General features: G+C 43.4%; 1 protein-coding gene across 6 annotated transcripts in view; it reads left to right on the top strand.

Annotated features, from left to right (window-relative positions):
* Nucleotides 1-27,033, top strand: part of LOC122562796 (oxysterol-binding protein 2-like) — a 343,122-nt gene that overhangs the window by 199,419 nt on the left and 116,670 nt on the right. For all 6 annotated transcript variants that reach the window (XM_088000163.1, XM_088000162.1, XM_043715996.2 and 3 more), the window contains one exon: nt 16,178-16,428. In XM_088000163.1, the coding sequence (XP_087856289.1) occupies nt 16,178-16,428 (251 nt within the window). The remainder of the gene's footprint in view (nt 1-16,177; nt 16,429-27,033) is intronic.

Below are 27,033 nucleotides of genomic sequence, written 5' to 3'. Positions count from 1 at the left end.
TATCTCTCCACGCTTCAGGCTCACTGCCTTCATTCCTGATGAAGGGCTTTTGCCCGAAATGTTGATTTTGCTGAAGCTCCTCGGATGCTGCCTGAACTGCTGTGCTCTTCCAGCACCATTGATCCAGAATCTGGTTTCCAGCATCTGCAGTCATTGTTTTTACCTTTTATTTTGTACAATAGCGTACTGTGGGGAACCTTATCGAACACCTTGCTGAAATCCATATACACCACATCAACCGGTTTACTCTCATCTACCTGTTTGGTCACCTTCTCAAAGAACTCAATAAGATTTGTGAGGCATGACCTACCCTTCACAAAACGGTGCTGACTATCCGTAATCAAATTATTCTCTTCTAGATGATTATAAATCCTATCCTTATAACCTTTTCCAACACTTTACCAACAACTGAAGTAAGGCTCCCTGGTCTATAATTACCAGGGTTGTCTCTACTCCCCTTCTTGAACAGTGGAATCACATTTGCTATCCTCCAGTCTTCTGGCACTATTCCTGTAGACAATGACGACATAAAGATCAATGCCAAAGGCTCGGAAATCTCCTCCCTGGCTTCCCAGAGGATCCTAGGATAAATCCCAGGGGACTTATCTATTTTCACACTCTGCAGGATTTCTAATACCTCTTCCTTGTGAACCTCAATCCCACCTAGTCTAGTAGCGTGTATCTCAGTATTCTCCTGGACAACATTGTCGTTTTCTAAAGTGAATACTGTCGAAAAATATTCATTTAGTGCTTCCCTTATCTTCTCTGACTCCACACACAACTTCACATTACTATCCTTGATTGGCCCTAATCTTACCCTCGAGGTAAAAACAATGACTGCAGATGCTGGAAACCAGATTCTGGATCAGTGGTGCTGGAAGAGCACAGCAATTCAGGCAGCATCCGAGGACAGGCAAAATCGACGTTTCGGGCAAAAGCCCTTCATCAGGAATAAAGGCAGAGAGCCTGAAGCATGGAGAGATAAGCTAGAGGAGGGTGGGGGTGGGGAGAGAGTAGCATAGAGTACAATAGGTCAGTGGGGGAGGAGATGAAGGTGATAGGTCAGGGAGGAGAGGGTGGAGTGGATAGGTGGAAAAGGAGCTGGGCAGGTCGGACAAGTCCGGACAAGTCAAGGGGATCATGTTGCTGGAGGTTAGAAACTAGGATGAGGTGAGGGAAGGGGAAATGAGGAAGCTGTTGAAATCCACATTGATGCCCTGGGGTTGAAGTGTTCCGAGGCGGAAGATGAGGCGTTCGTCTTCCATGCGTCTGGTGGTGAGGGAGCGGTGGTGGAGGAGGCCCAGCACCTCCATATCCTCGGCAGAGTGGGAGGAGGAGTTGAAATGTTGAGCCACGGGTAGTGTGGTTGATTGGTGCGGGTGTCCCTGAGATGTTCCCTAAAGCGCTCTGCTAGGAGGTGCCCAGTCTCCCCAATGTAGAGGAGACCGCATCAGGAGCAACGGATACAATAAATGATATTAATGGATGTGCAGGTAAAACTTTGATGGATGTGGAAGGCTCCTTTAGGGCCTTGGATGGAGGTGAGGGAGGAGGTGTGGGCGCAGGTTTTACAGTTCCTGCGGTGGCAGGGGAAAGTGCCAGGATGGGAGGGTGGGTCGTAGGGGGGCGTGGACCTGACCAGGTAGTCACGGAGGGAACGGTCTTTGCGGAAGGCGGAGAGGGGTGGGGAGGGAAATATATCCCTGGTGGTGGGGTCTGTTTGGAGGTGGCGGAAATGTCGGCGGATGATTTGGTTTATGCGAATGTTGGTAGGGTGGAAGGTGAGCACCAGGGGCGTTCTGTCCTTGTTGCGGTTGGAGGGGTTGGGTCTGAGGGCGGAGGTGCGGGATGTGGACGAGATGCGTTGGAGGGCATCTTTAACCACGTGGGAAGGGAAATTGCGGTCTCTAAAGAAGGAGGCCATCTAGTGTGTTCTGTGGTGGAACTGGTCCTCCTGGGAGCAGATACGGCGGAGGCGGAGGAATTGGGAATACGGGATGGCATTTTTGCAAGAGGTAGGGTGGGAAGAGGTGTAATCCAGGTAGCTGTGGGAGTCGGTGGGTTTGTAGAAAATGTCAGTGTCAAGTCGGTCGTCACTGATGGAGATGGAGAGGTCCAGGAAGGGGAGGGAGGTGTCAGAGATGGTCCAGGTAAATTTAGGGTCAGGGTGGAATGTGTTGGTGAAGTTGATGAATTGCTCAACCTCCTCGCGGGAGCACGAGGTGGCGCCAATGCAGTCATCAATGTAGCGGAGGAAGAAGTGGGGAGTGGTGCCGGTGTAATTACGGAAGATCAACTGCTCTACGTAGCCAACAAAGAGACAGGCATAGCTGGGGCCCATACATGTGCCCATGGCTACCCTACCCTTGTCATTCTTTTATTCCTTAAATACCTATAGAAAGCCTGTGTGTTTACCCTGATCCTATCCGCCAACAATTTCTCATGTCTCCTCCTGGCTCTTCTGAGCTCTCTCTTTAGGTCTTTCCTGGCTATTTTGTAATCGTCAAGCGCCCTAACTGAGCCTTCACATCTCATCCTAACATAAGCCATCTTCTTCCTCTTGACCAGAGATTCTACTTCCTTCATAAACCACGGCTCCCGCGCTCTACAGCTTCCTCCCTGCCTGACAGGTACATACTTATCTAGGACACACAGGAGATTTTCCTTGAATAAGCTCGACATTTCTCATTTGCCAATCCCCTGCAGTTTTCTTCCCCATCCTATGCTTCGTAAATCTTGCCTAATCGCATTGTAATTGCCTTTCCCCCAGCTGTAACTCTTGCCCAGTGGTATACATCTATCCCTTTCTATCACTGAAGTAAACATAACAGAATTGTGATCGCTATCACCAAAGTGCTCACCTACTTCCAAGTCTAACACCTGGCCGGGCTCATTACTCAGTACCAAATTTAATGAGGCTTCACCCCTTGTTGGCCTGTCTACATACTATGTCAGGAAGCCCTCCTGCACACACTGGACATAAACTGACCCATCTATAGTACTCGTACTATAGTGTTCCCAGTCAATATTTGGAAAGTTGAAGTCCCCTATGACAACTACCCTGTCTCTCTCACTCCTATCGAGAATCATCTTTGCTATCCTTTCCTCTACGTCGCTGGAACTATTCGGAGGCCTATAGAAAACTCCCAACAGGGTGACCTCTCCTTTCCTGTTTCTAACCTCAGCCCATACTACTTCAGTTGACGAGCCCCCAAACATCCTTTCTGCAACTGTAATACTGTCCTTGACCAACAATGCCACACCTCCCCCTCTTTTACCATCTTCTCTGTTCTTACTGAAACATCTAAATCCTGGTACCTGCAACAACCATTCTTGACCCTGCTCTATCCATATCTCCGAAATGGCCATAACATTGAAGTCCCACGTACCAACCCATGCTGCAAGTTCACCCACCTTATTCTGGATGCTCCTGGCGTTGAAGTAGACACACTTCTAACCAACTTCTTGCTTGTCGGTGCCATCTTGCGTCCCTGAAACTTGATTTTGGACCTCCCTACTCTCAACCTTTTCTATACTCGAACTACAATTTTGGTTCCCATCCCCCTGCTGCATTAGATTAAACCCATCCCAATAGCCTTAGCGAATTTCCCCCCCAGGATATTGGTACCCCTCTGGTTCAGATGAAGACCATCCTGCTTGTAGAGGTCCCACCTACCCCAGAAAGAGCCCCAATTATCCAAGAATCCAAAACCCTCCCTCATGCATCATCCCTGTAGCCACGTGTTCAACTGCTCTCTCTCCCTATTCCTCGCCTCACTAGCACGTGGCACGGGCAACAAACCAGAGACAACAACTCTCTTCGTCCTAGCTCTAAGCTTCCATCCTAGCTCCCTGAATTTCTGCCTTAAATCCCCATCTCTCTTCCTACCTATGTCGTTAGTGCCTATGTGGACCACAACTTGGGGCTGTTCTCCCTCTCCCTTAAGGATCCCAAAAGTACGATCAGAGACATCACGAACTCTGGCATCTGGGAGGCAACACACCAACCGTGAGTCTCTCTCGTCCCCACAGAACCTCCTATCTGTCCCCCTAACTATGGAGTCCACAATGACTACTGCTCTGCTTCTCTTCCCCCTTCCCTTCCGAGCAGCAGGGATAGACTCTGTGCCAGAGCCCTGTGCCCCACTACTTTCCCCTGGTAAGTCCCTCCCACCCCACAAAAGTATCCAAAACGGTATACTTATTGTTGAGGGGAATGGCCACAGGGGATCCCTGCACTGCCTGCCGGTTCCCTTGCCGTCCCCTGACTGTAACCCATGTGCCTTTTTCTTGTACCTGAGGAGTGACCATCTCCCTGTAACTCCTCTCAAAGACTCCCTCTGCCTCCCGAATGATCCGAAGTTCATCCAGCTCCAGCTCCAGTTCCCTAACGCAGTTTTTGAGGAGCTGGAGTTGGGTGGACTTCCCACAGATGTAGTCAGCAGGGACACTAGTGGTGACCCTTACCTCCCACATTCTGCAGGAGGAACATTCAACTGCCCTCACCTCTATTTCCACTATTCTAAATTCCCAAAGAGACTGTTGAAAAAATAAGGAATAAAAAATAAACTCGTTACCTTACCAATCTGGCGCACAGAACCTTTTTTCGGTTAGAGAAGGAGGATGGGTGGGAGACGCAACCATACAAATATATGACTTCCCAGAAGTCCTTCGCTCCTCCCTCGCACCTCGCAGCAAATAAACAGAGTTAACACATCGGCTTGTAACATTTTGTCAAATATCTGACATACTAGTTTTTTCAGAGTTTTGTCTTTTGCTTTTGCTGTATTTTTGCAGTAACCTGCAGTATTTTGCTTTTGTACAGATTCTTGAACCTTGGCCCCAGCTGTGTGGCAGCTGAATGTACGTTTTGCCCCTTAAACGTCAGGCTTATTTTATCCTAAGCTCAGCTGTTCACAGACATCGATTATGCAGGGTACCATTTGTTATCATGAAATACTAAAATTTTCAAAGGCAGTCATTTAATTTTTTATGACATTTCCTTTTAAAAGACACTTAGTTTTGATTGCAATGTTGCAAGATCACAGTATGATTTTCATATTGCTTCTGTTGATTAACTTGACAATTGAAACTATGCCTGTGATTCTGAAGTAGCGCACATTTTACTCTGAAAATAAAATGCCCATTCTCCTGTCCTAATTCTGACACAATCATTCAATCATAGAGGCACAGAGATGTACAGCACAGAAACAGACCCTTTGGTCCAACTCGCCAAGCCGACCAGATATCCTAACCTAATCTAGTACCATTTGCCAGCACTTGGCCCATATCCCTCTAAACCCTTCCCATACATATGCCCATCCAGATGCCTTTTAAATGTTGCAATTGTACCAGCCTCCGCCACGTCCCCTGACAGCTCATACATGCACTACCCTCTGCAAGGAAACATTGCCCCTTACGTCCCTTTTATATCTTTCCCCTCTCACCCTAAACCTATGCCCTCTAGTTCTGGACTACCCCACCTCAGGGAAAAAGCTTTGTCTATTTACCTTATCCGTGCCCCTCATGATTTTATAAACCTCTATAAGATCACCCTTCAGCCTCCCATGCTCCAGAGAAAACAGCCCCAGCCTATTCAGCCTCTCCCTAGCTCAAACGCTCCAAACCTGGCAACGTCCTTGTAAATTTTTTCTGAACCCTTTCAAGTTTCATAACAGCCACAACATGTCCTCCCAACTTGTATACCCAATGCTCTGACCAGTAAAGGAAAGCATACCAAATGCCTTTTTCACTATCCAACCACCTGTGATCTACCTGCTATGAATCTGCACTCCAAGGTTTCTTCATTCAGCAGCACTCCCTAGGACCTTACAATTAGGTGTCTAAGACCTGCCCTGATTTGCCTTTCCAAATGCAGCACCTTACGTTTCTCTAAATTAAACTGCATCTGCCACTCCTCAGCCTATTGACCCATCTGATCAAGATCCCATTGTAATCTGAGGTAACCATCTTCACTGTCCACTACGCCTCCAATTTTGGTGTCATCTGCAAACTTACTAACTGTACCTCCTATGTTCATGTCCAAGCCATTTACACAAATGACAAAATGCACTGGACCCAGCACTGATCCTTATGGCAGATCACTGGTCACAGGCCTCCACTCTGAAAAACCTTTATCTTGACTGCAGCAAATGTCTGTTTCTGCGGGGGAGGTAATGGCCTAGTGGTATTTTTGCTGGATTATTAACCAGGAGACTTGGGTTCAAATCCTGCCATTTAAATTTGAATTCAATTTTAAAAAATAAAAATTAAGAGCTGAATGATAACCGCAAAACCATTGCTGATTGTTGGGACAAAGCATGTGGCGCTGGAAAAGCACAGCTGGGCAGGCAACATCGAAGGAGCAGGAGAGTCAACGTTTTGGACATCAGCCCTTCATCAGGAATGTGGGTGGGGCCCAAGCGGGCTGAGAGATAAATAGGAGGAGGGGTGGGCGTGTGGGGGGGTGGAGATGAAGGTAAGTAGAAAGGTCATCAGTGGATGCAGGTGGGGGATAATGGTGATTGGTCAGAACGGATAGGTGGGAAGGAAGATGGACAGGTGGGAGAAGTTCAAGAGAGCAGTGCTGAGTTGGAGGGTTGGATCTGGTATGAGGTGGGGGAAGGGGAGATGAGGAAGCTTGTGAAATCAACATTGATGTTGTGTGGTTAGAAGGTCCCAAGGTGGAAGATGAGGCGTTCTTCCTCCAGGCCTTGGGTAACTAGGATTTGACGGTGGAGGAGGCCCAGAACTTGCATGTCTTTGGTGGATTTTGTGGTTGGGGGGGGTTGGGAAGGGGGTTGAAGTGGTGTAAGTGTTGGGGACAAAACCTCACTTGATTTAATCATGTCCTGTAGGGAAGGAAACTGTTATCCTTACCTGGCGTGGCTGATGTGTGACTCCAAACCCATGCAACGTGTGTGACTTTTAACTGCCCAATGACCAGTGATGGCCACAATCCTGTGAATGAATAACAAAAAACAGAATAGTTGCCTGTTGATTGGCGGGCCATTCCTATGTTGTATGATACCAGATAGGCTGGAGTTGCTTCTTCTGGCTGGATGTTTACAGTCTGTACAAAACGAAAGAGTTGCCGACTCTAATTTGAAGCCTTCTTGGAGACATCATCTCTTGCCTGTAGCTCCACGACCCATCATTTGTATTCTACGTTGCTCACAGCAGTGTCCAATAAATGAATCTTTGTTTTGGGGATGGCAGGGTAATTCTAGTGGACAGGCAATGCCAGAACACATCAGTTGTAGAATATGAGAGAAACAGGAGTTATTCCTAATGTGCAGTATTTGCCTGATCTGCACACATTCATCCTATCTATCTCAGGAACAACCAGTGAATTCATGCAATATGCAAATAAATGTATGTGGAGGTTTCTGTCCCTGTGAACCTTAATCTCTGTGTTAGGTTGACAGATGTTTAAAATCACTGATGCAATGTACATTTCAAAAATGCCATGTAGTGAAGTCATGACAAAGATTAGGATGTGTGTAAGGGAGCGAGCTAGTTGAGTGCATAGCAAATTGTTTAGAAGAAGATGAGTATGGATGAGTATGGCTTATTGTTCAAGAAGCTAGATACCATCCAGGACAAAGCAGTCCAGTTGTTCTATCCACAGCCATAAACATTCACTTTCCCTGTGACTGCTGCAATGTGGCAGCTGTGTGCACTGTATATAAGATGACTTGCAGCAAGGCATCTAGGTTTCTTCGACAGCACCTTGCAAACCTTAGACTGCAGTCTAGAAGGATGAGGACAGCAGATACATGGAAGCACCACCTCCTGCAAGTTCCCCTCCATGTTACTAACCATCCTGACTTGGAAATATCTCACTGTTCCTTCAATATCACTGGATCAAGATCCTTGAATTCCCATCCTAACAGCAGAAGGACTGCAGTAGTTAAAGAGAGGAGCTCATTACCACTTTCTCAAGGACAATTAATGGTGTGCAATAAATGCTGGGCTAACGGTGATGCTTAGATTCTGCAAACTTTGGGGTGGTATGGTGCCTCAGTGGTTAGCAGTGCTGCCTCACAGCACCAGGGTCCCAGGTTCGATTCCAACCTCGGATGACTGCCCGTGTGGAGTTTGCACATCCTCCCCGTGTCTGCGTGGGTTTCCTCCCACAGTCCAAAGATGTGCAGGCCAGGTGAATTGGCCATGCTAAATTGTCCATGGTGTTAGATGCATTAGTCAGAGGGAAATGGGTCTGGGTGGGTTACTCTTTGGAGGGTCGGTGTGGGCTTGTTGGGCCTAAGGGCTTGTTTCCACACTGAAGCTAGTCTAAAAATAATCATTTTTTTTTAAAAACACAGTCAGACAAATCTAATACTGAGGAAGAAACCAACGCAAAACAAAAAGACATTTGAAGACTTGTAGATTTGTAAAATGAGGCAAATTAACTTTAGGTAAATCTCAGGCAGTCCAATGTGATGGGAAAACAGAAATGTCGCTTGTGAATTAGGAAGGAAGGAGCTGAAAAGGGTGGAAAGTGAAGGGCTCAAGGAGTAAAGTTGGCCATACCATTAAAAGCAGCAACACAGGACAACACAGCAACTAAAATGCTAACAAAATGTTAAGATTTATTTAGGAGCATAGCATTCATAACTACTGATTCTGGTAAACTTGTACAGAACCTAGTTCCAGCCCCAGTACACTGTTCTGGTTTCCATGCTGTTTAAGACATCAGAAGCATTGGACTTTGTGCAGTAAAATTTCACAAGGATGATACCAGAACTGGTAACAGCTACTATTATAATAATTCTGTAAGTTACAAATGAAAACACATCATCAGTAGATATTGAGATTTCTCCAATGCTATGTGCATAGACTCAACGTTTAAAAAATTAGGTGCAGTGATATATTAACTGTTTGTTCATGGGAGTATTACTTCGAGATGAGTGAAAATGTGCTGAAAGCCCATCACTCTTAATATCCATAAAGTTGTTAGCAGCTATTGATGGAGTGCAATAATTTTTACACCTTGATCTATTGTATCAGGGAGGTGGTGGTGACACCATGCCAATGTCTCTGGAATAGTAATCCTACAGCTTAGACTCCAAGCTCTCGGTGACGTGAGTTGAAATTTTATTGCGGCTACTGTACATTTGTAATATAAAGCTAGTCTGAGTGACAAGTGACCGTGAAACACTTTCATTGTCCTTTAGGGAAGGTATTCTGTCATCCTTACCTGGTTTGGCCTACATGTGATTCTGGACCTACAGGACTGCTCTCTGAAATGACCTTCGAGGTCATTTAATTGAAGAGACAGTTAGGGATGGGCAACAAATACTAGTCTTGCCAGCAATGTCCACATCAAAAGATAGAATAAAGACAAGATCCCAAGTTTACCGGCCATGATTACTGCAGTGGTAGGTTCCTATCATGGGGCAATGAGGAACAGACAGATATCTCAGCAATGGGAAGTAGAAGATTGGCTGAGTCCATTCAAACCATCCTGGGCATCCCACTGGTGACAGGATAGTGTAATTTTAGCAGAGTGCCCTGTATTTAACAAGCAAACATCAAGGCAGGAAAATGAACATGAAAGGGAGGGAGTAAGAAGCTTACAGGCCAGTAGGAGCCCCATGATGCTGGAGTAACTGCTGTTGGCTGATGTGTGGCTTTTATGTTTGTAAGTAATTACTGCTGCTTTCGATGGTTGTATTGTACATTACCTATTCCTGCTCCTATTTCTTACCATCTCCCAACTTGCTGCATCATTCAATGGAATTTTTGTTGATCTGGTTACGATCTTAACTCCATTTTCCTCCCTCACCAGCCCAGCCCGACCCTCATAGCACAGGACTCCCTTATGGATCAAAATCCTGTTGAGGGCAGCCTTCAATGCACAATGAATTCACGATGAATGAAAATCTGATTGCCTGAAACTCATGTCATGGCAAAGTTGACAGCTACACCTATGAAAAGGACAAGAAATCAGAGAGAAAGATGTCTGTGATAAGCCAAAATTCTGGATTGCTTGAATAGTCAAACTCATCAATACTTGTTGTATGACAGTGGAGTCAGTGCACTGTTACGGTACTGATGGGAGGAGTGTGCTGCTAACCAAGCCCCATTTCTCTACATAGAGTCATAGAGCTGTACAGCACAGAAACAGACTTTTCAGTCTAAATTATCCATGCCGACCATAAACCCTAACCTAATCTAGTCCCATTTGCCAGCACTTGACTCACACCCCTCTAAACCCTTCCTTTTCATATACCCATCCAGATGCCTTTTAAATGTTGCAATTGTACCAGCAATGTCATCACAAAATATATAAATGACCGATTGAATCACCAAGACTGTTGACTGGTCTATTGTAAGTGCTATTTAGGACAAAAGAAACTCATACTGGCTTTCATGCATAAATAAATTTAAGCAAATTATTATTTTAACACAAGGCAAAGTTAGTATGCAAATGTAAACTGTATCTCCTTCAAACCCATATACTCTCATTCTCTCTGCTCAATATACATTTGTGGGCAGGGACCCTGTGATTCCATTTCTCACAATTTTATTGTGTTAATGACCAAACTTCCATTGATCTCTGAGATCAAAAATTAGCTGAAAGAAGAAATTACAACTCATCTCGATCTTAAATAGGAAACCCCTTCGGTTTTACACTTTCCAGATTTGTGTACCTTAATCCCGTCTAGTCTAGTAGCCTTTATCTCAGTTTTCTTCTCGACAATATTGTCTTTTTCTAGAATGAATACTGACTAAAAGTATTCATTTAGCACTTCCCCTATCTCCTCAGGCTGTACGCACAACTTCCCACTACTATGCTTGATTGACCCTAATCTTACTCTAGTCTTTCTTTTATTCCTGATACAGCTATAGAAAGCCTTAGGGTTTTCATTGATCCTATTCACCAATGATTTCTCATGTCCCCTCTTGGCTCTTCATAGCTCTCTATTTATGTCCTTCCTAGCTAACATTTAACTCTCAGGCGCCCTAACTGAGCCATCACAGCTCATCCTAACATAAGCCTTCTTCTTCCTCTTGACAAGAGATTCAACGTCCTTCGTAAACCATGGCTCCTACGCTCGACAACTCCCTCCCTGCCTGACCGGTACATACTTATCAAGGACCCGCAGTAGCCTGACCTTGAATAAGCTCCACATTTCAATTGTGCCCATCCCCTGCAGTTTCCTTCCCCATCCTATGCATCCTAAATTTTGCCTAATTGCAAAGTAATTGCCTTTCCCCCAGCTATAACTCTTGCCTTCGATAAATATCTATCCCTTTGCATCACTAAAGTAAACATAACTGAATTTTGGTCACTGTCATCAAAGTGCTCACCTACCTCCAAATCTAACACCTGGCCGGGTTCATTACCCAGTACCAAATGTAATGTGGCCTTGCCCCTTGTTGGCCTGTCTACATATTGTGTCAGGAAACCCTCCTGCACACGTTGGATAAAAACTGACCCATCTAAAGCACTTGAACTATAGTATTTCCAGTCAATATTTGGAAAGTTAAAGTACCCCATAACAACTACCCTGCCACTCTCGCTCCTATTGAGGATAATCTTTGCTCTCCTTTCCTCTATATCTCTCGAACTATTTGGAGGCCTATCGAAAACTCCCAACAAGGTAACGTCCTTTCCTGTTTCTAATTTCAGCCCACACTACCTGAGTAGATGAGTCCTCAAACGTCCTTTCTGCAACTGTAATACTGTCCTTGACTAACAGTGCCACACCCCCACCTCTTTTACTATCTTCCCTGTTCTTACTGAAACATCTAAATCCCAGAGCCTGCAATAACCATTCCTCTCTGTTCTCTACCCATGTCTCTGAAATAGCCACAATATTGAAATCCCAGGTACCAACTCATGCTGCAAGTTCACCCACCTTATTCCGGATGCTCCTGGCATTGAAGTAGACACACTTCAAACCAACTTCTTGCAATCTTGAAATCTTAGTACTGACTTCATTATTCTCATCCTCCCATATACTCGAACTACAATTTCGGTTCCCATCCCCTGCTGAATTAGTTTAAACCCACACGAAGAGCATTAGCAAATATCCCCCCCAGGATATTGGTACCCCTTTGGTTCAGGTGAAGACCATCCTGCTTGTAGAGGTCCCACCTACCCCAGAAAGAGCCCCAATTATCCAGGAATCTAAAACCCTCCCAACTGCACCATCCCTGTAGCCACGTGTTCAACTCCTCTCTCTCCGTATTCCTCACCTCGCTAGCACGTGGCATGGGCAACAAACCAGAGATAACAACTCTGTTTGTTCTAGCTCTGAGCTTCCACCCTAGCTCCCTGAATTTCTGCTTTAAATCCCCATCTCTCTTTCTACCTATGTCGTTGGTGCCTTTGTGGACCACGACTTTGGGCTGCTCCCTCTCCCCCTCAAGGATCCCAAAAACATAATCAGAGACATCACACCGTGGCACCTGGGAAGCAACTGTGAGTCCCACTCGTTCCCACAGAACCTCCTATCTGTGCCCCTAACTATGGAGACCCCAATGACTAATGCTCTGCTCCTCTTCCCCCTTCCCTTCTGAGCAACAGGGACAGATTCTGTGCCAGACACCTGTGCCCCATTGCTTACTCCTGGTAAGTCATCCCCCCCCAGTAGTATCCCAAACAGTATACTTGTTGTTGAGAGGAACAGCCACAGGGGATTCCTGCACTGTCTGCCGGTTCCCTTTCTGTCCCCTGATGGTAACGCATCTACCTTCTTCTTTTACCTGAGGTGTGACTACCTCCCTGTAACTCCTCTCAATAACCCCCTCCACCTCCTAAATCATCCGAAGTTCATCCAGCTCCAGTTCCCTAATGCGGTTTTCAAGGAACTGGATTACTTCCCACAGATGTAGTCAGCAGGGACTCTAGAGGTGACCCTTACCTCCCACATTCTGCAGGAGGTACATTCAACTGCCCTAACCTCCATTCCCACTATTCTAAATTCCCAACAAGACTACTGAAAAACGTTTTTAAAATCCCGTGACATTATCAATCGGCACATAGAACTTGGTTAGAGGAGAAGGACAGGTGGGAGACACAACCTGAATAGTGTTTAGGGTAAAGCAGCCACCAAATATAAAGCCTCATTTCCCAGCATTCCTGTGTCTGCTCCTGCTCAGTGTGCGCTCTGCCTATACACTAGGTAAACCTTTATATCTTTCTAAATTTACCTTTCCTTCAGGCCTCTGGTCCTCGCTGTCGCTTCTCCCACTCCAACCTTCCCTCAGGCCTCTGGTCCTCGCTGTCGTTTCTCCCACTCCAACCTTCCCTCAGGCCTCTGGTCCTCGCTGTCGCTTCTCCCACTCCAACCTTCCCTCAGGCCTCTGGTCCTCGCTGTCAATCCTCCCACTCCATCTGCCACCAAAAAGAAAATGAAGCTCATCACTATGACCGTCGATCAGACAAGTGATGATGAAAAGAGGTAATACTGTAATGAATGTGAGATTTTATTTCCAAACTGTGCACCCGTGTTCCCTCAGAGGCTTTTCTTTTGCCTTTCTCTCCCACCACATGCACTGTGTAGGGTTACTCCTGGCGAACAATGTTTGACCTAGTGCAGAGCTGGCCCTTAAAGAGGGCACAACATTCAACAAGCTCTCTTTATGTGCATTTTAATTACAATGAATTGATGCTAATGCTCATGTTGAGAAATTATCCAAAAACTAAGCTGTTCATTTATTGAATTCGCAATGTTGTAAATACTATAGGGTGCTTTATTACATTAAATGTCCTATTATAAATTCAAGTTATCATTGCAATGTGTTTGCATACCCCATGCTAGCTTTGTCATTAGACTTGTGCTATCAGTGATTTTCACATTATTTAATCAACTTTTAAACTGCAATATGCTCACAATGTTCTTTAGCCGAGCAGAGTTACACTTCCCCAGTAATCATATCTTGCAGTTGTGTGACTATATACCTAATATAGACTGTGCTGGAAGCTGCAAGTAACTCAAGGTGCCTGGAAACTGTTTAAATATAATCATGAATGAACATCTGGGTTAGAACAGGGAGGAACCCTCCCTTAACTGGCTAAAGACCAGAACTTGACTCCATTGATAGCATATTCACCTCTGAGTCAGAGGCTTGTGTATTAATGTCCCACTGTGGAGACTTGAGTACAATATTCGAGGTTGACATTCCATTGCAGCACTAAGGCTTCAGCTGCCCTGCCATGTAGATCTAACTGGTTACATTGCATTATTTTAAACAGAAATGAGTTAATCCCAGCATCCTGTTCAATATTCATTCCTTAAGCAATGTCCTAAAAATACAACATCACTGGTCATTATCACATTGCTGTTTAAAGGAACTTGCTGTGCACATCTTCGCTGTCATGGTTTTACAAGTTACTGCACTTTACAGTTGGTTCATTGGCTATAAAGTGCTATTAGATGTTAGGCAGTCACAGCAAACTCTTGCATAGGGACAAGTTTTTTTTTAACTGAGGAGAACTCTGTAATATTCCATAAATACAAAATATCACAGCTCATGAAATGATACTGCTCCATTTATTTCAACTAGTAACTTGGCTTTGTTCAAAAGTGAAGGTAAATCCAACTTTGTAAATGTGGATTGTTAGCAGCCCACTCTTACTCTTTTTTTCTCTCGCTTTCATGGACAAACAAACATCATAAATTAGATTTTTATTCTGATTACAACTACAACAAATGCTGGCGACTTGACCTCCTTTGTTGTGGAACAGCTGTTCCCTGCTGCAGTGAGATATTGCCAAAACAAATCTGTGTGTGTAGTACAGCCAGCTGTCGGCTGAAGTAAACAGCTGGAAATGCCTTCCTATTCTCCCTCATAGGGATTCTGGAAATTCTTTTAGAGTTTTTGTGTCAGCGTTAATGCTGAGAGGTTGCCTTCATTCAATGTAGAAACAGTACTGCGAATGGATCTTATAGTACACTTCTGGCTTTGTGATTGTTTCCCTGTCCCTCACTGTACTGCATTACACACACATTCACAATCATTCCAACAGAGTCAGAATCAGCAGAGGCCTGCTGCTCCAAAATAAGGAAAGGTCAAGTAAATTCTGGTTTTCTTGTTTCAGTATGAGCAGAAACTGAATTACTGAGAACTAGGTCCTTAGATTGTGAAAACATTTAGCCTCTGACAGTAAGCCTCATAAGGGCTGCACTGTCCTGCCAAAGCACATTGGAGGATGCAGAGCGGATTTACCATAATGTAAAGTGAAGGACTTCAGTCTTTTGGGGATTAGATGAGCTGGGATTGTTTGACTTTGAATGGAAAACATTATGGGGAATTTTAATACAGGAATTCAAAATCATGAAGAGTGAAGTAAATAAGACTATAAGGTATAGGAATGAAATTAGGCGAAACTATTTCTGTTGTCAGTAGGATCAGGGGTGGATTCAGATTTGATGGAATAAAGAACCAGGGGAGTTAGGTGAACTTTTTAAATGTGGCATATTTTTATTATATTTCAGGGTGCCAGGTTAAAAGATGCTACAGGAGCCAGTCTTTACTCAATCTTGCATTTATTTACAGATTGAAAGCTTTTAAGTCTACACCTCCAAACTCTACAATACCCAGTTTCAGTGAGTGTCTCTTTGTATGTGGTCAAGTAAGACCCTAATTAATGCTGTCAACTGTATATAATGTAACACAATTAATATATAGTTAACAGTTATGGCCTGGAACGCACTGTCTGGGAGGATATTGGAAGCAAGTTCAGTAGTAATTTGCAGAAGGGACTTAGATAAATACATGAAGGAGAATAAAATTCAGGTGTTTGGGAAAGAACTAGGGTATGAGCTTCATTGGATAGCTCATTCAACAGGTACAATGAGCTAAATATCCTCTTTCTGAGCTGTATGATTCACTTACTTTCCAAATACATTTTATTAAAGGAGCATGAAGATAAAAAAGTAAATGTTATCCTTGTATTGGTTGTGGACCTTTTCACCTGGTAGATACTCGGGGAGACAACACACTGAACAGACTCTGTTTTATTGACCTGTCTTTTTGAGGAAGCTTGTTATGAGTGACTAAAAAGAGGGGAAGCCTGCACAAGCCAGATTTTGATATCAACTGCCCTCAAATGTTCTGTCGCTCCAATCTTATCTGTTCGGTCTCTTGTTCCTGTTTTACATGTGCCTTGAGTGGTAAGGGCAGTGCAGTAACCAGTGAAATTGTTTCTCTTCTACAGATGACTCGGGTGACGAGGAACCAACTTCGCAGTCCGATAAGAGTGAGCTGCACACCACCTTGAGGACCCTAGCCAGCAAGCTTGACGACCTGAGCCAGTGCAATGAACTCATCTCGAAGCACGGGGCAGCCCTTCAGAGGTCTCTGAGTGAGCTTGAGAACTTAAAGTTACCAGATGAGAACGGAGAAAAAATTAAAACAGTCAATGAGCGAGCAACCCTCTTCCGCATCACCTCCAATGCTATGATCAATGTAAGTAAAGTTTTTTTTAATGTTTCTAGTGTGAATGCTTTTTGTCTCAGATTTTCTCAGATGTATTTGTACAAAGGCAACATTGTCAAATATAAAACTTTTGTGAACAAATTAAATTGGGCGGCACGGTGGCACAATGGTTAGCACTGCTGCCTCACAACGCCAGAGACCCGGGTTCAATTCCCACCTCAGGCAATTGACTGTTTGGAGTTTGCACGCGCTCCCCGTGTCTGCGTGGGTTTCCTCTGGGTGCTCCAATTTCCTCCCACAGTCCAGATAAGGTGAATTGGCAGTGCTAAATTGCCCGTAGTGTTAGGTAAGGGGTAAATGTAGGGGTATGGGTGGGTTGCGCTTCGGAGGGTCGGTGTGGACTTGTTGGGCCGAAGGGCCTGTTTCCACACTGTAATGTAATCTAATCTAATCTAATATACTCCTTTATCTGAACTGTATATGGGGAAATATTACAATGATAAGACTTCACCATTTTAGCGCGTGAGCACTTACAGAGTTTGTGCATGCAGGGAATTGGTGAGTTTGGCAGAGCTGACAAACTCAGGTGAACAGGACATTAGTAACTCATTCCCAAATTAAGTATTTCTAACTAATACAAGTATTACTCACACACTCTGTTTAGCACAAATGGAGCAGCCTGGACAATGTTTACGCTGGCTAACCCTTTTATTAATGTCTGACAACCAGCTTTTCATAATGATGTAAGTATCCTAGAGCTCATTACTGTAACAACCAAATAATGCTATTTGACCTTCCTGGATTTGCTTGGTGTGATTAATACAGTGAGATGTAATAATAACCTGAAGCAAATGGATATCTAATTGTATTTGTGTTCTTTGTGATGGAAATATTTTGGAGACACTTTTTGCACAATATTGCATGGCTGTTTAATCCTGCCCACCAATCGGCATGGGTAAAGTAATGCGGTCTCTGATTGCTCACCACGTCAGTATGAGACATGTTTTGAGATTAGAAGAGCTTTATTTGGAATTTAGAGTTCTAACAAAGAGAATCTTTTGTACTCCTTTTGATTCTTTTTGTTTTCTCAGTCAGGCTGATGGTGTCATGCATCAATAATCTGATGTATTGTGTAAGGGTTCATCAGGAAGTTGGTAGGTTGGAGCCTGCATCACACAGCGAGTGGATGTTTTGGAGCCTGATCAAAACACTGCTATTGTTTCTGAGCCTCAGTCCACCTCTGAGTTCTTTGAAATAAATTAAAATGATGATTTTTTTCCAGATTCTTTCACTCTTACTAATACTTGCCTATAATTGGAGGCATCCAAAATGATTCTTTCAGCTGTGAGATTGTTAATTGAGAGGAATTTTTCACACCGCTTTCACACTTTACCTGTTTCAGATTCTCTCCTTTCGCATTACTTGTTTATGTGGCATTGCCTGTGAATATTTTTTCCCTCATACAGGATGAATTCTATACTGATACAGAAAAAATGAAAGCAAAATACTGTGGATGCTGGAAAATTGAAGGTAAAGCAGAGAATGCTGGAGAAATTCTGGAGATCTGGTACTGTATGCGGAGAAAGAAAAGCAGAGTTAATGTTTCAAATCCAATATGATGTCTTTTTTAGTCTCCAAAGATTAACTCTGTATTTCTGCCCACGCATGCTGCCAAACTGTGGTGAGTTTCTCTGATACTTTCTGTTTTGTCTTCTCTTTCAGTGAGTTGGATTATTCAATATGGAGCCTGTGATGGGTGCTGTAAAGAGCACCTTTCACCTCCTCCACATGCCAGATTAACTCACAACCAGTGAAGTGCTTCCCACATTACTATTTCATGTCAGAAGTAGCCATTTATGCACAGCAGTATCCCACAAACATCCAGGCAAAACTAACTAAGCACTCTGTTTTATTGGTGATTGAGGGACAAATAAAAACCGGGAAAATGGGGATAACTCCCCAACTCCTCTACAGCTGTGTACCATGGGATCTGCATTGTTCTGAGAGATTTGATAGAGTTTTGGTTTAATGTCTCACCAGAAAGATAGCAGCTCTGACACTGCAGCACTCCCTTGTTACTGCAATGACATGTCAATGTTGAGTTTCTGTCTGGAATGGGACTATAACCCTAGTCCTGTCATTCTATAGGCAGTGTCAAACCGTAGGATCTGACTAACGTGAGTTTGATGTTGGGGGACCTTGGCGTCAGCTATAATGACTTTTCTTTACAGCAGTGTGCTTTGCCAAACAGGCACGATAGCTAAGGGACTGTTGTCAGAGCCCCGGATATTACCACGCAGGAAATTGGCAGAGTCTGAGTCGAAGTCCGAGATTTCTGTCTCCTCTAAAACTTTTGCCCAAATTTGTAACTGACATACAGGTACAGATTTCTGCAGTCAGTTTAGGTGGGACAAGGATCGACAATCCACCCAAGTATCCAAGATTAACAGGCCTGGGCATGTTACTCAAATTGTCCTGTCAGATGCTGTCTGGGTGACCCTTGGCGAAACAATATAGACTACAACTTTTCATCATTTACTGTATTGTGGAATTATTGTCCTCCTGCTAATGTTATGGTGGGAATTTGGAAAGATCTCTCCCAATCCACTCACCATGGAAGTCCACAGTGTCAGTGACTGGGTCAGCACCAGTGTGGGTTCTATTTAAGTGACCTTACACATTAGAACATGCAGTTTCAGTGAGACTGTACTTGGACTATTGAGTGCGGTTTTGGTCTCCCTATCTAAGAGAGAATATATTTGCCTCGATAGAGTGCAGCAAAGGTTCACTAAGCTGATAACCGGGGTTGGCAAGACTGTCTTGAACAAAGTACAATGCAGCACAGAAACAGGCCCTTCAGCCCTCAAGCCTGTGCCAACACATTTTGCCCTTCCATGCTATAAAACAGTCTTCACTTACAGGATCTGTGTCCCTCTATTTCCTTCCTATTTAAGTATTTGTCCAGGTGCTTCTTGAATGCTGCTATTGAGTCTGTTTCTACCACCTTGTGTGGCAGTGCATTCTACATACCACACTTTGTGTGGAAAAACTTACCTTGCATGTCTCATTCAAAATCACCCTCCCTCCCTGAACCCCTCCAACTTAGGTAAAAAGTCTCATGCTTCCAACTCTATCCATGCCATTTACAATCATATAAACTTCTTTCTGGTCACTCCTCAACCTCATGGGTTCCAGTGAAAACAATCCCAGTCTATCCAACCTTTCTTCATGGTGAAAATACCCCATACCAGGTAGCATCCACAACCTTCTGATAGTTTGGTGACCAGAACTGTATGCAATATTCCAAGTGTGGCCTAGCTAAAGTTCTATAAAGCTGCAGCATAACTTGTCTATCCTCATACTTGTCCATTCCAATGAAGGCAAGCATGCCATAATTCTGGATCAGTGGTGCTGGAAGAGCACAGCAATTCAGGCAGCATCCAACGAGCAGCAAAATCGACATTTCGGGCAAAAGCCCTATTTTACTGCCTTATCTACCTGCATTGCCATGTTAAATAAGCTGTGAACTTTCACATCCAGATTCCTCTGCCTATCAATGTTCTGAAGAGTTCTGCCATTTACTGTATAATTTCCACCTGTACTTGACCTTCCAAAATGCATCACCTCACTTTTGTCTGGATTAAACTGTATCTGACATTTTTCTGTCCATATCTCCAACTGATCTATATTTTGCTGTATCCTCTAACAAGTCTCTTCACTATTTGCAACTCCACCAATCTTTGTATCTTTCTAATTAAATCAGCCATGTTTTCCTCCAAATCATTTAAGTAGACCCAGAGGTCCCAGCACCGAACCCTATGGAACACCACTCACCACAATCTTCCATTCCAAAAAGCATCCTTCCACTGCTGTCATCTGCCTCTTGTGACTAAGCAAGTTCTGTATCCGTCTTGCCAGCTCACCCCTGATAGCAGGTGACTTCACCTTTTGTACCAGTCTGCCATGAGGGACCTTGTTAAAAGCTTTACTAAAGTCCATGTGGACAACATCAACTGTTTTTCCTCATCAATCATCTTCGTCACCTCCTCAAAACATTTGATCAAGTTAGTAAGGCATGACCTCCCCCACACAAAGCTATGATGACTATCGCTAACAAGTACATTTACTTCGAAATGTGTATAAATCTTGTCCCTGAGAATCTTTTCCAATAATTTCCCAAACACTGATGTGAGGCTCACAGGCCAGTAATTTCCTGGATTCTCCTTGCTACCCTTTTTAAGTAATGGGACAACATTGGCTATTCTCCAGTCCTTTGGGACCTCACCTATGGCCAAAGAGGATACAAAAATGTCTTGTCAATATTCCAGCAATTTGTTCTCTTGCCTCCCTCAATATTCTGGGATAGATCCCATCAGGACCTGGGGACTTATCTACTTAATACTTTCTAAGATGCACAACACCTGTTTCTTTTTAATAGCAATTTGACTTAAAAATTTGACACCTCTCTTCCTTGAGATCATACTCCACCAATTCCTTCTCTTTGTTGAATACTGACACCTCCTTTGTCCTTGAGTGAGCCAATCCTTTCCTGGCTGCCCTGTTGCTTTTTATATATGTATAAAAAGCATTGGGCTTCTCTTTAATCTTGTTTGCTAATTACTTTCTACAGCCCCTTTTAGCCTTTCTAATTCCTTGTTCAAGTTTTTCCCTATTTTCCTTATACACTTAAAGGGTTTCATCACTTTCCATCCTTTTAGACCTTATGGATACTTCCATTTTCTTTTTGAATAAGGTCGTAACATCCCTGGTCATCCAAGGTTCACGTAATTTGCCACACCTAACCTTCATTCTTACAGCAACATGCCACTCCTGAACTCTTATCAACTGCCATTTGAAATGCTCCCACATGTCCTCTGTAGATTTACCCTCAACAGCTTCCTCCAATCAAAATTCTCCAGTTCCTGCTTAATATTGTTGTGGTTCACCTTGCCCCAATTTCACCCAAGGACTGCTGTGATCCTTATCCATGAGTATCTTAAAACCCAAGGGACTATGGTCACTGTTCCCGAAATGCTCCCCCACTGAACTTCATTTACCTGGCCAGGCTCCTTTCCCAAAACCAGGTCCAATATCTCTCCTTCCCTAGTTGGACTGTTTACATACTGTGTCAAAAAAACTTCCTGAATGGTCCTTACAAATTCTGCTCCATCCAAGCCCTGAGCATGTATTGAGTCCCAGTCAGTACAGGGGAACTTAAAATCAACCACCACAACAACCCTTCTGTTTTCACATCTTTCCAAAGTCTTTCTATATATTCTGAATTCTATCTCCCGCTGGTCTGTTGGGAGGTCTTTGGTATGCCCGCAGCATTGAGATTTCACCTTTCCTATTCCTGAGTTCTACCCATATTGTCTCACTGCACAAGTCCTCTGATGTAGCTGTGAGATATTCCTTTACCAGTAATACAACTCCCTCACCCCTTTTACATCCCTTTACATCATACCTGAAACATTTAAATCCTGGGACATTCAGCTGCCAGTACTGTCCCTCTTTCAGCCAAGTGTTATGACACGGCAGTGAACCCTTCTGCTAATTAAACCAAACACCCAGAAAAGCTGACCCTGCCTCATATTTTGTTATGGTATGAGTGACAGAGAACTTCCAAATGCCTCTATTTAAAGGAAAAATATCAATTTATTATTCGATTCTAAAAGTGAACATTAAACAACAACTATTCACAACTCTCCGCACCTCTTTTTCATAACTGCTTCCAACTCTATAACAATATACTGTTTCAATGACCACCCATATTAGAATTACATCAACCTAATTTCAAAACCAAACAGCAGCTGTTGTCTATGGTGTCTGTCTTCCTCTGACTGAAGATCCCCCAGGGTCATCTTTGGTCTTTTGCTACAAAGATATTTCATATGAAAAAGGTATCTTTGACAGAGAGAGTTTTGATTGGCAGTCTCTCTCTTTTTGGAAGTTACTCTCTCTCTGACTTTCAAAATGTCTGCTTCTTCATACCCTAAACATTGGATAATATCATTGGTTTGAGATGGGCAAAAACAATAAATTCAAACCCAATTGGGATTTTGTAACCTGGGGTTTAATTTAAACTGATTGGTGAGATTGGAATTGTGGTCAAAAGAATCAGTTTACAGCCAAATGTTACATGTTTTCACTTTTCCAGTACACGCTGATACTGCTAGTCACTCACATGACAAGCGCCTGCAAGCTCCCAGTGCAAAACTACATTCACTCTTTCTTAAAGGTACAGTACACGCTTTCAACTTCATAACACATGTCTTCGTAATCACTATAATGTCATAGTATCAAGTATTAACCAAAGCCCTAAGTTCATCTATCTTGACCATTATGAATCTCACATGGAAACACATGTATTTCAGAGACCCCTGCCACCTCCCCCCCCACTATTGTTTCAGCAGCATTTCCCTCCCTGGTCTTGTTCTTAATTATGGTTGCCATGTGTACTATCTCTCCCTCAGTTTCTGCATCTATTGCCCCACTCCTCTGATTCCCATCCCCCACTACACGAGTTTAAACACTCCCCAACTACTTTACCAAGTACCCCCCCCACAAGGGGGGGCGGCATGGTGCACAGTGGTTAGCACTGCTGCCTCACAGCACCGGAGACCCGGGTTCAATTCCCGCCTCAGGCAACTGACTGTGTGGAGTTTGCACGTTGTCTGCGTGGGTTTCCTCCGGGTGCTCTGGTTTCCTCCCACAGTCCAAAGATGTGCAGGTTAGGTGAATTAGCCATGCTAAATTGCCCATAGTGTTAGGTAAGGGGTAAATATAGGGGTATGGGTGGGTTGCGCTTCGGCGGGTCGGTGTGGACTTGTTGGGCCGAAGGGCCTGTTTCCACACTGTAATGTAATGTAATCTAATGTAATCTAATCTAATTCTGAATCTGGCTGCCGCTGTTATCCCCCGAGAGGACATTCTCCTCAACAATATCCAAATCTGTTTTGTAGGGGGGGGTAGCCACAGGAAATGTATGTTTCACTGCCTGCTTAGCCTGCCTTCCTGCCTGTAAAGTCTGAGTCTGTGATATGACCATCTTTTTATCCATAATACTCTCCGCCTTCCGAATGCTCCAGTGTCCCCAGATGTTGCTCCAACTCTGAAACTCGGGCTTCCAGGAGCTGCAGCTGAAGAAACTTCTTGCGCACATGCAGGTGCCAGGCCCTGGGAATGTGCCCAGCTTCCCACATCAAGCAAGACGAGCAGACTACAATTTGGAGCTCTCCTGCCATGTCTTACCCTTTTTAACTTAATTAATCCTTACAATGTCGAATACTTTTAATAATAAATTGAAACTATTGGTGCTCTCTGCCCCGATAACAATTTCTCAAAACTTACCTGCTGCTTACCAACCGAAGCTATTTAGGCTCATGCCCCTTTACCCACTGGAACTCTCACTGCTGACCTTCCTCTCATGATGTTCTGTCACCTCTCCTCTGAACCTTGCCTCTCGTTTATTTTGTTTACAGGAGGAAAGAGGGTTGGAAACACTTCACTAGTCTAATGTTTGGGGCTGACCATTCCTTTACACCAGATTCTTCACCATCCGTGCTGACTACAAAGCCCACTCTCAGAATGCAATTGGGCGATGTCTTAGCACCCTCTGGTCTTAGGAGGAGAGTTTGGTTTGACTGGCCATGTATTCACTAAACTTCAGAAGAATGAGAAGTGACCTGATTGAAATGTATAAAATTCTAACAGGGCTATAGTGACCAGATGCAGTGGGAATGTAGGAAATTCCTACATTCCTACAAGATGCACAGGGGACTGATAACAAAGCACCACAGTAAGCAATAGAAGCCATTAATTAGGATCAGAGTAAAAGGAAATGCAATAATATTGTAAGTTAGGTTTACAGTGTGTGCATATGAGCATGAAGAGTGTGGTTCAATAATGCTGGTGAGTTCCGTGCATGAGTAGCCACTTGAGAGAATGATGTTTTGGTGAAAACAGAAACTTGGCTCAAAAAAGGCCAGGACTAAGTGCTAAATATTCCTGAATGCATGATTCTTAAGAAAGATAGGGAAGAAAAGAAAGACATATAAACAAAGAACTGCAGATGCTGGAGCCTGTTTCCACACTGTAAGTAATCTACAACAAAAACAGAAATTGCTGGAGAAACTCAGCAGGTCTGGCAGTATCTAGAGGGAGAAAGAAGAGTTAATGTTCTGGTCTGATGACTTGTTCTGATGAAGAGTTACTGCATCCAAAATGTTAGTTCTGTTTGTAGAAACATATTGTGTAAACTCTATCCAAAAAATGGGCAATTTTAGAGAAGTGACAAGGCTTTTCACTGAGGGCATATGTCATTTGGGAAAATAATGACCAACGGCGTTCTTCAGACAATGCAATTAGAAGATCAAATATGCATTCCTGCTGCATCTAAAATATTTATTTCAGTGGTTCCAGCATCATACCCTGAACAAAGCACATATTCATTATAGGTAGTTATGAACAGCCTGTTCCAGCTCCTGTTCCCAGGTCACTGCTTTCTGAGAGGCAGTGGGTGGCTCTGAGTAAGGCTCTTTATTCGGACTTTGATCGAGAAAGGTCATGTTGTTCAGCCATTGAATCCACAGAGAGTGTAGCCCTGGCATGTCAGTACCGCACCCATGGCAGCGACAGCCATGCACTCATAAGATTGCCTTGGTCCTGTTCTGTGAACACATGGGCAGCACCATCTTTGTGACAGGCAGGCACAGCTCTGTAGCGTTGCAGAGATGAAATGCCACAATGTTGTGTTTCTAAGTGTGGTGTCACTGTGACCCCACCTAGCATGGCATTGACGATAAATCTAGCCACTTGATAAAGTTCCACAGAACAGGTTCTCAGCAAAGCTGATGCCTGTGAAATAAAAGGAAAATGCAGCGTGCATGAGAAGTTGGCTGACTGACAGGGAAAAAGATTAATGGTGAGCGATTTTTTTTGGTTTGGAAGAAGACACATTCTGGCATTCCTGAGGCATCCGTATTAGGACTACTGTTTCACTTATAGTATGTCATTATTATATAATGTTGTATTATATTGTATTATTCTGTTATTATCTTTATTGATATGCTACACTTAGATGAACTGGGTACAATTTCAAAACTTGCAGATGGCAAAAGATTGAAGATATTGTGAGAAGGATAGTGATAGATTTCAAAAAAAAAGATGGAATGGGCAGACATGTACCAAGCGAGATTTAAAGCAGGGAGTTCAGACGTGATGTATTTGGTTAGGAAGAAAGTGGAGAAGCAATAAAAAGCAAAACATTACATGAATAGGGTGGGGTGGTGCACGGGTATGAGTGGAATGCTTTTTGGAGGTTGAGTGCATTTCAATGGGCTCAATGGCCTCTTTGCGCACTGTGGGGATTCTATGACTGTTTCAAAGATAGAATCAAATTCTGTCATCTCTTGTGGAATCATGGGCAAATTTTCCAGGATATGCTATTTTTATGCCAGAAGCTGTATGAGGGAATACACCATTAGGCTTTCATCAAAGTGAAAACTGAGGCAGATGGTAATGTGATGGCAAGGTAGTGTGCTGCTCTTATTGATGACTTGGAGATCTAGAATGACTGCTGGAGGAGTGTCTGAAAAGGGGAGAAGGTTAGGCTAGTTATTTATCGCCTATGATCTTGCTGCATTCCTATCATGCTTTCTGACCAGGTGAATTGGCTTCCCTTTTCGTAACCCCACTTGGTTGGCCACAACAAAGATTTTTAGCATCCTGTGGTATCACAGTTCAGAAGATTAATTAAAATCAGTTCACTAGTTCAAAATTGAAGAAGTTAATTGCAAGGAGTTTTTTTAAGTGAAGGAAAGTATTGCTAACTGACACTGAGAAAAATAATAGAATATGACATCAGAAACAAGTATAAAGTGTAAAAGAGAGAGGAGCATTTGGTTCAAAAAGATCAAAAATGCAGTTTAAAAGCTCCTTGAGGTTCTTGAAATATCAGATTTAATGTGAGACCACAGTTGTTTAGTTTACCCTCTACCGTAGCAATGTTTGTGTATATCTTTGAGTTTTCAGTGCATGGATGTTTCTCTGATTTGCTTTGCACCAAGTATTATCTTCTGAGAGGCTCAAGGTAAAAATGGAAAGAGGGAAAAAGATAAAGCCTTCCAGTTCTGCTGTTACAAATTCATCATTCTTCTCTCTGCTCTCCCAAAAGTAATCCCTAAAATATGATTCTGTTGTGTATTCTTGTGCCTAGCTTCATTGTCCTCCCCCCTGCCAACCCAGCCCCCCACACCCCCAAACTACATAATCTTCAGGCATCTTTCATCCTTAATATGTAAAACTTATCCAAAAAGGTATAAATCCAATAGAAACTACTTATCTGAGTGACCAGTTTCAGTCATTTTGATGAAATTGTAGTTTCAGTTCAAAATATTTTTTGTTTGTTAATGGTTTCGTGAAGCTTGCCTCAGCCTGGTCAGGTGATCATGCAAGCTATTGTAAGTAAGCATCTTCTTTATTTTTAAACCATTTTTATCTATGAAAGGTCCCACATATTAAAAATCAGATGATCAATGCCAAAGGTTGATCATCCACTTTTACCAGGGAAGCCAATGTTTTCCTTCTTCTTTGAGCTGGACAACCACAAGAAGGCAATAGGGCCTAATATTGATA

Source organism: Chiloscyllium plagiosum, unplaced genomic scaffold (assembly GCF_037043375.1).
Source record: "Chiloscyllium plagiosum isolate Xiang-an unplaced genomic scaffold, Cpla_swu_hap1 HiC_scaffold_24, whole genome shotgun sequence".
NCBI classification, from domain to species: Eukaryota; Metazoa; Chordata; class Chondrichthyes; order Orectolobiformes; family Hemiscylliidae; genus Chiloscyllium; species Chiloscyllium plagiosum.
This window is presented reverse-complemented; position numbering and strand designations above follow the sequence as displayed.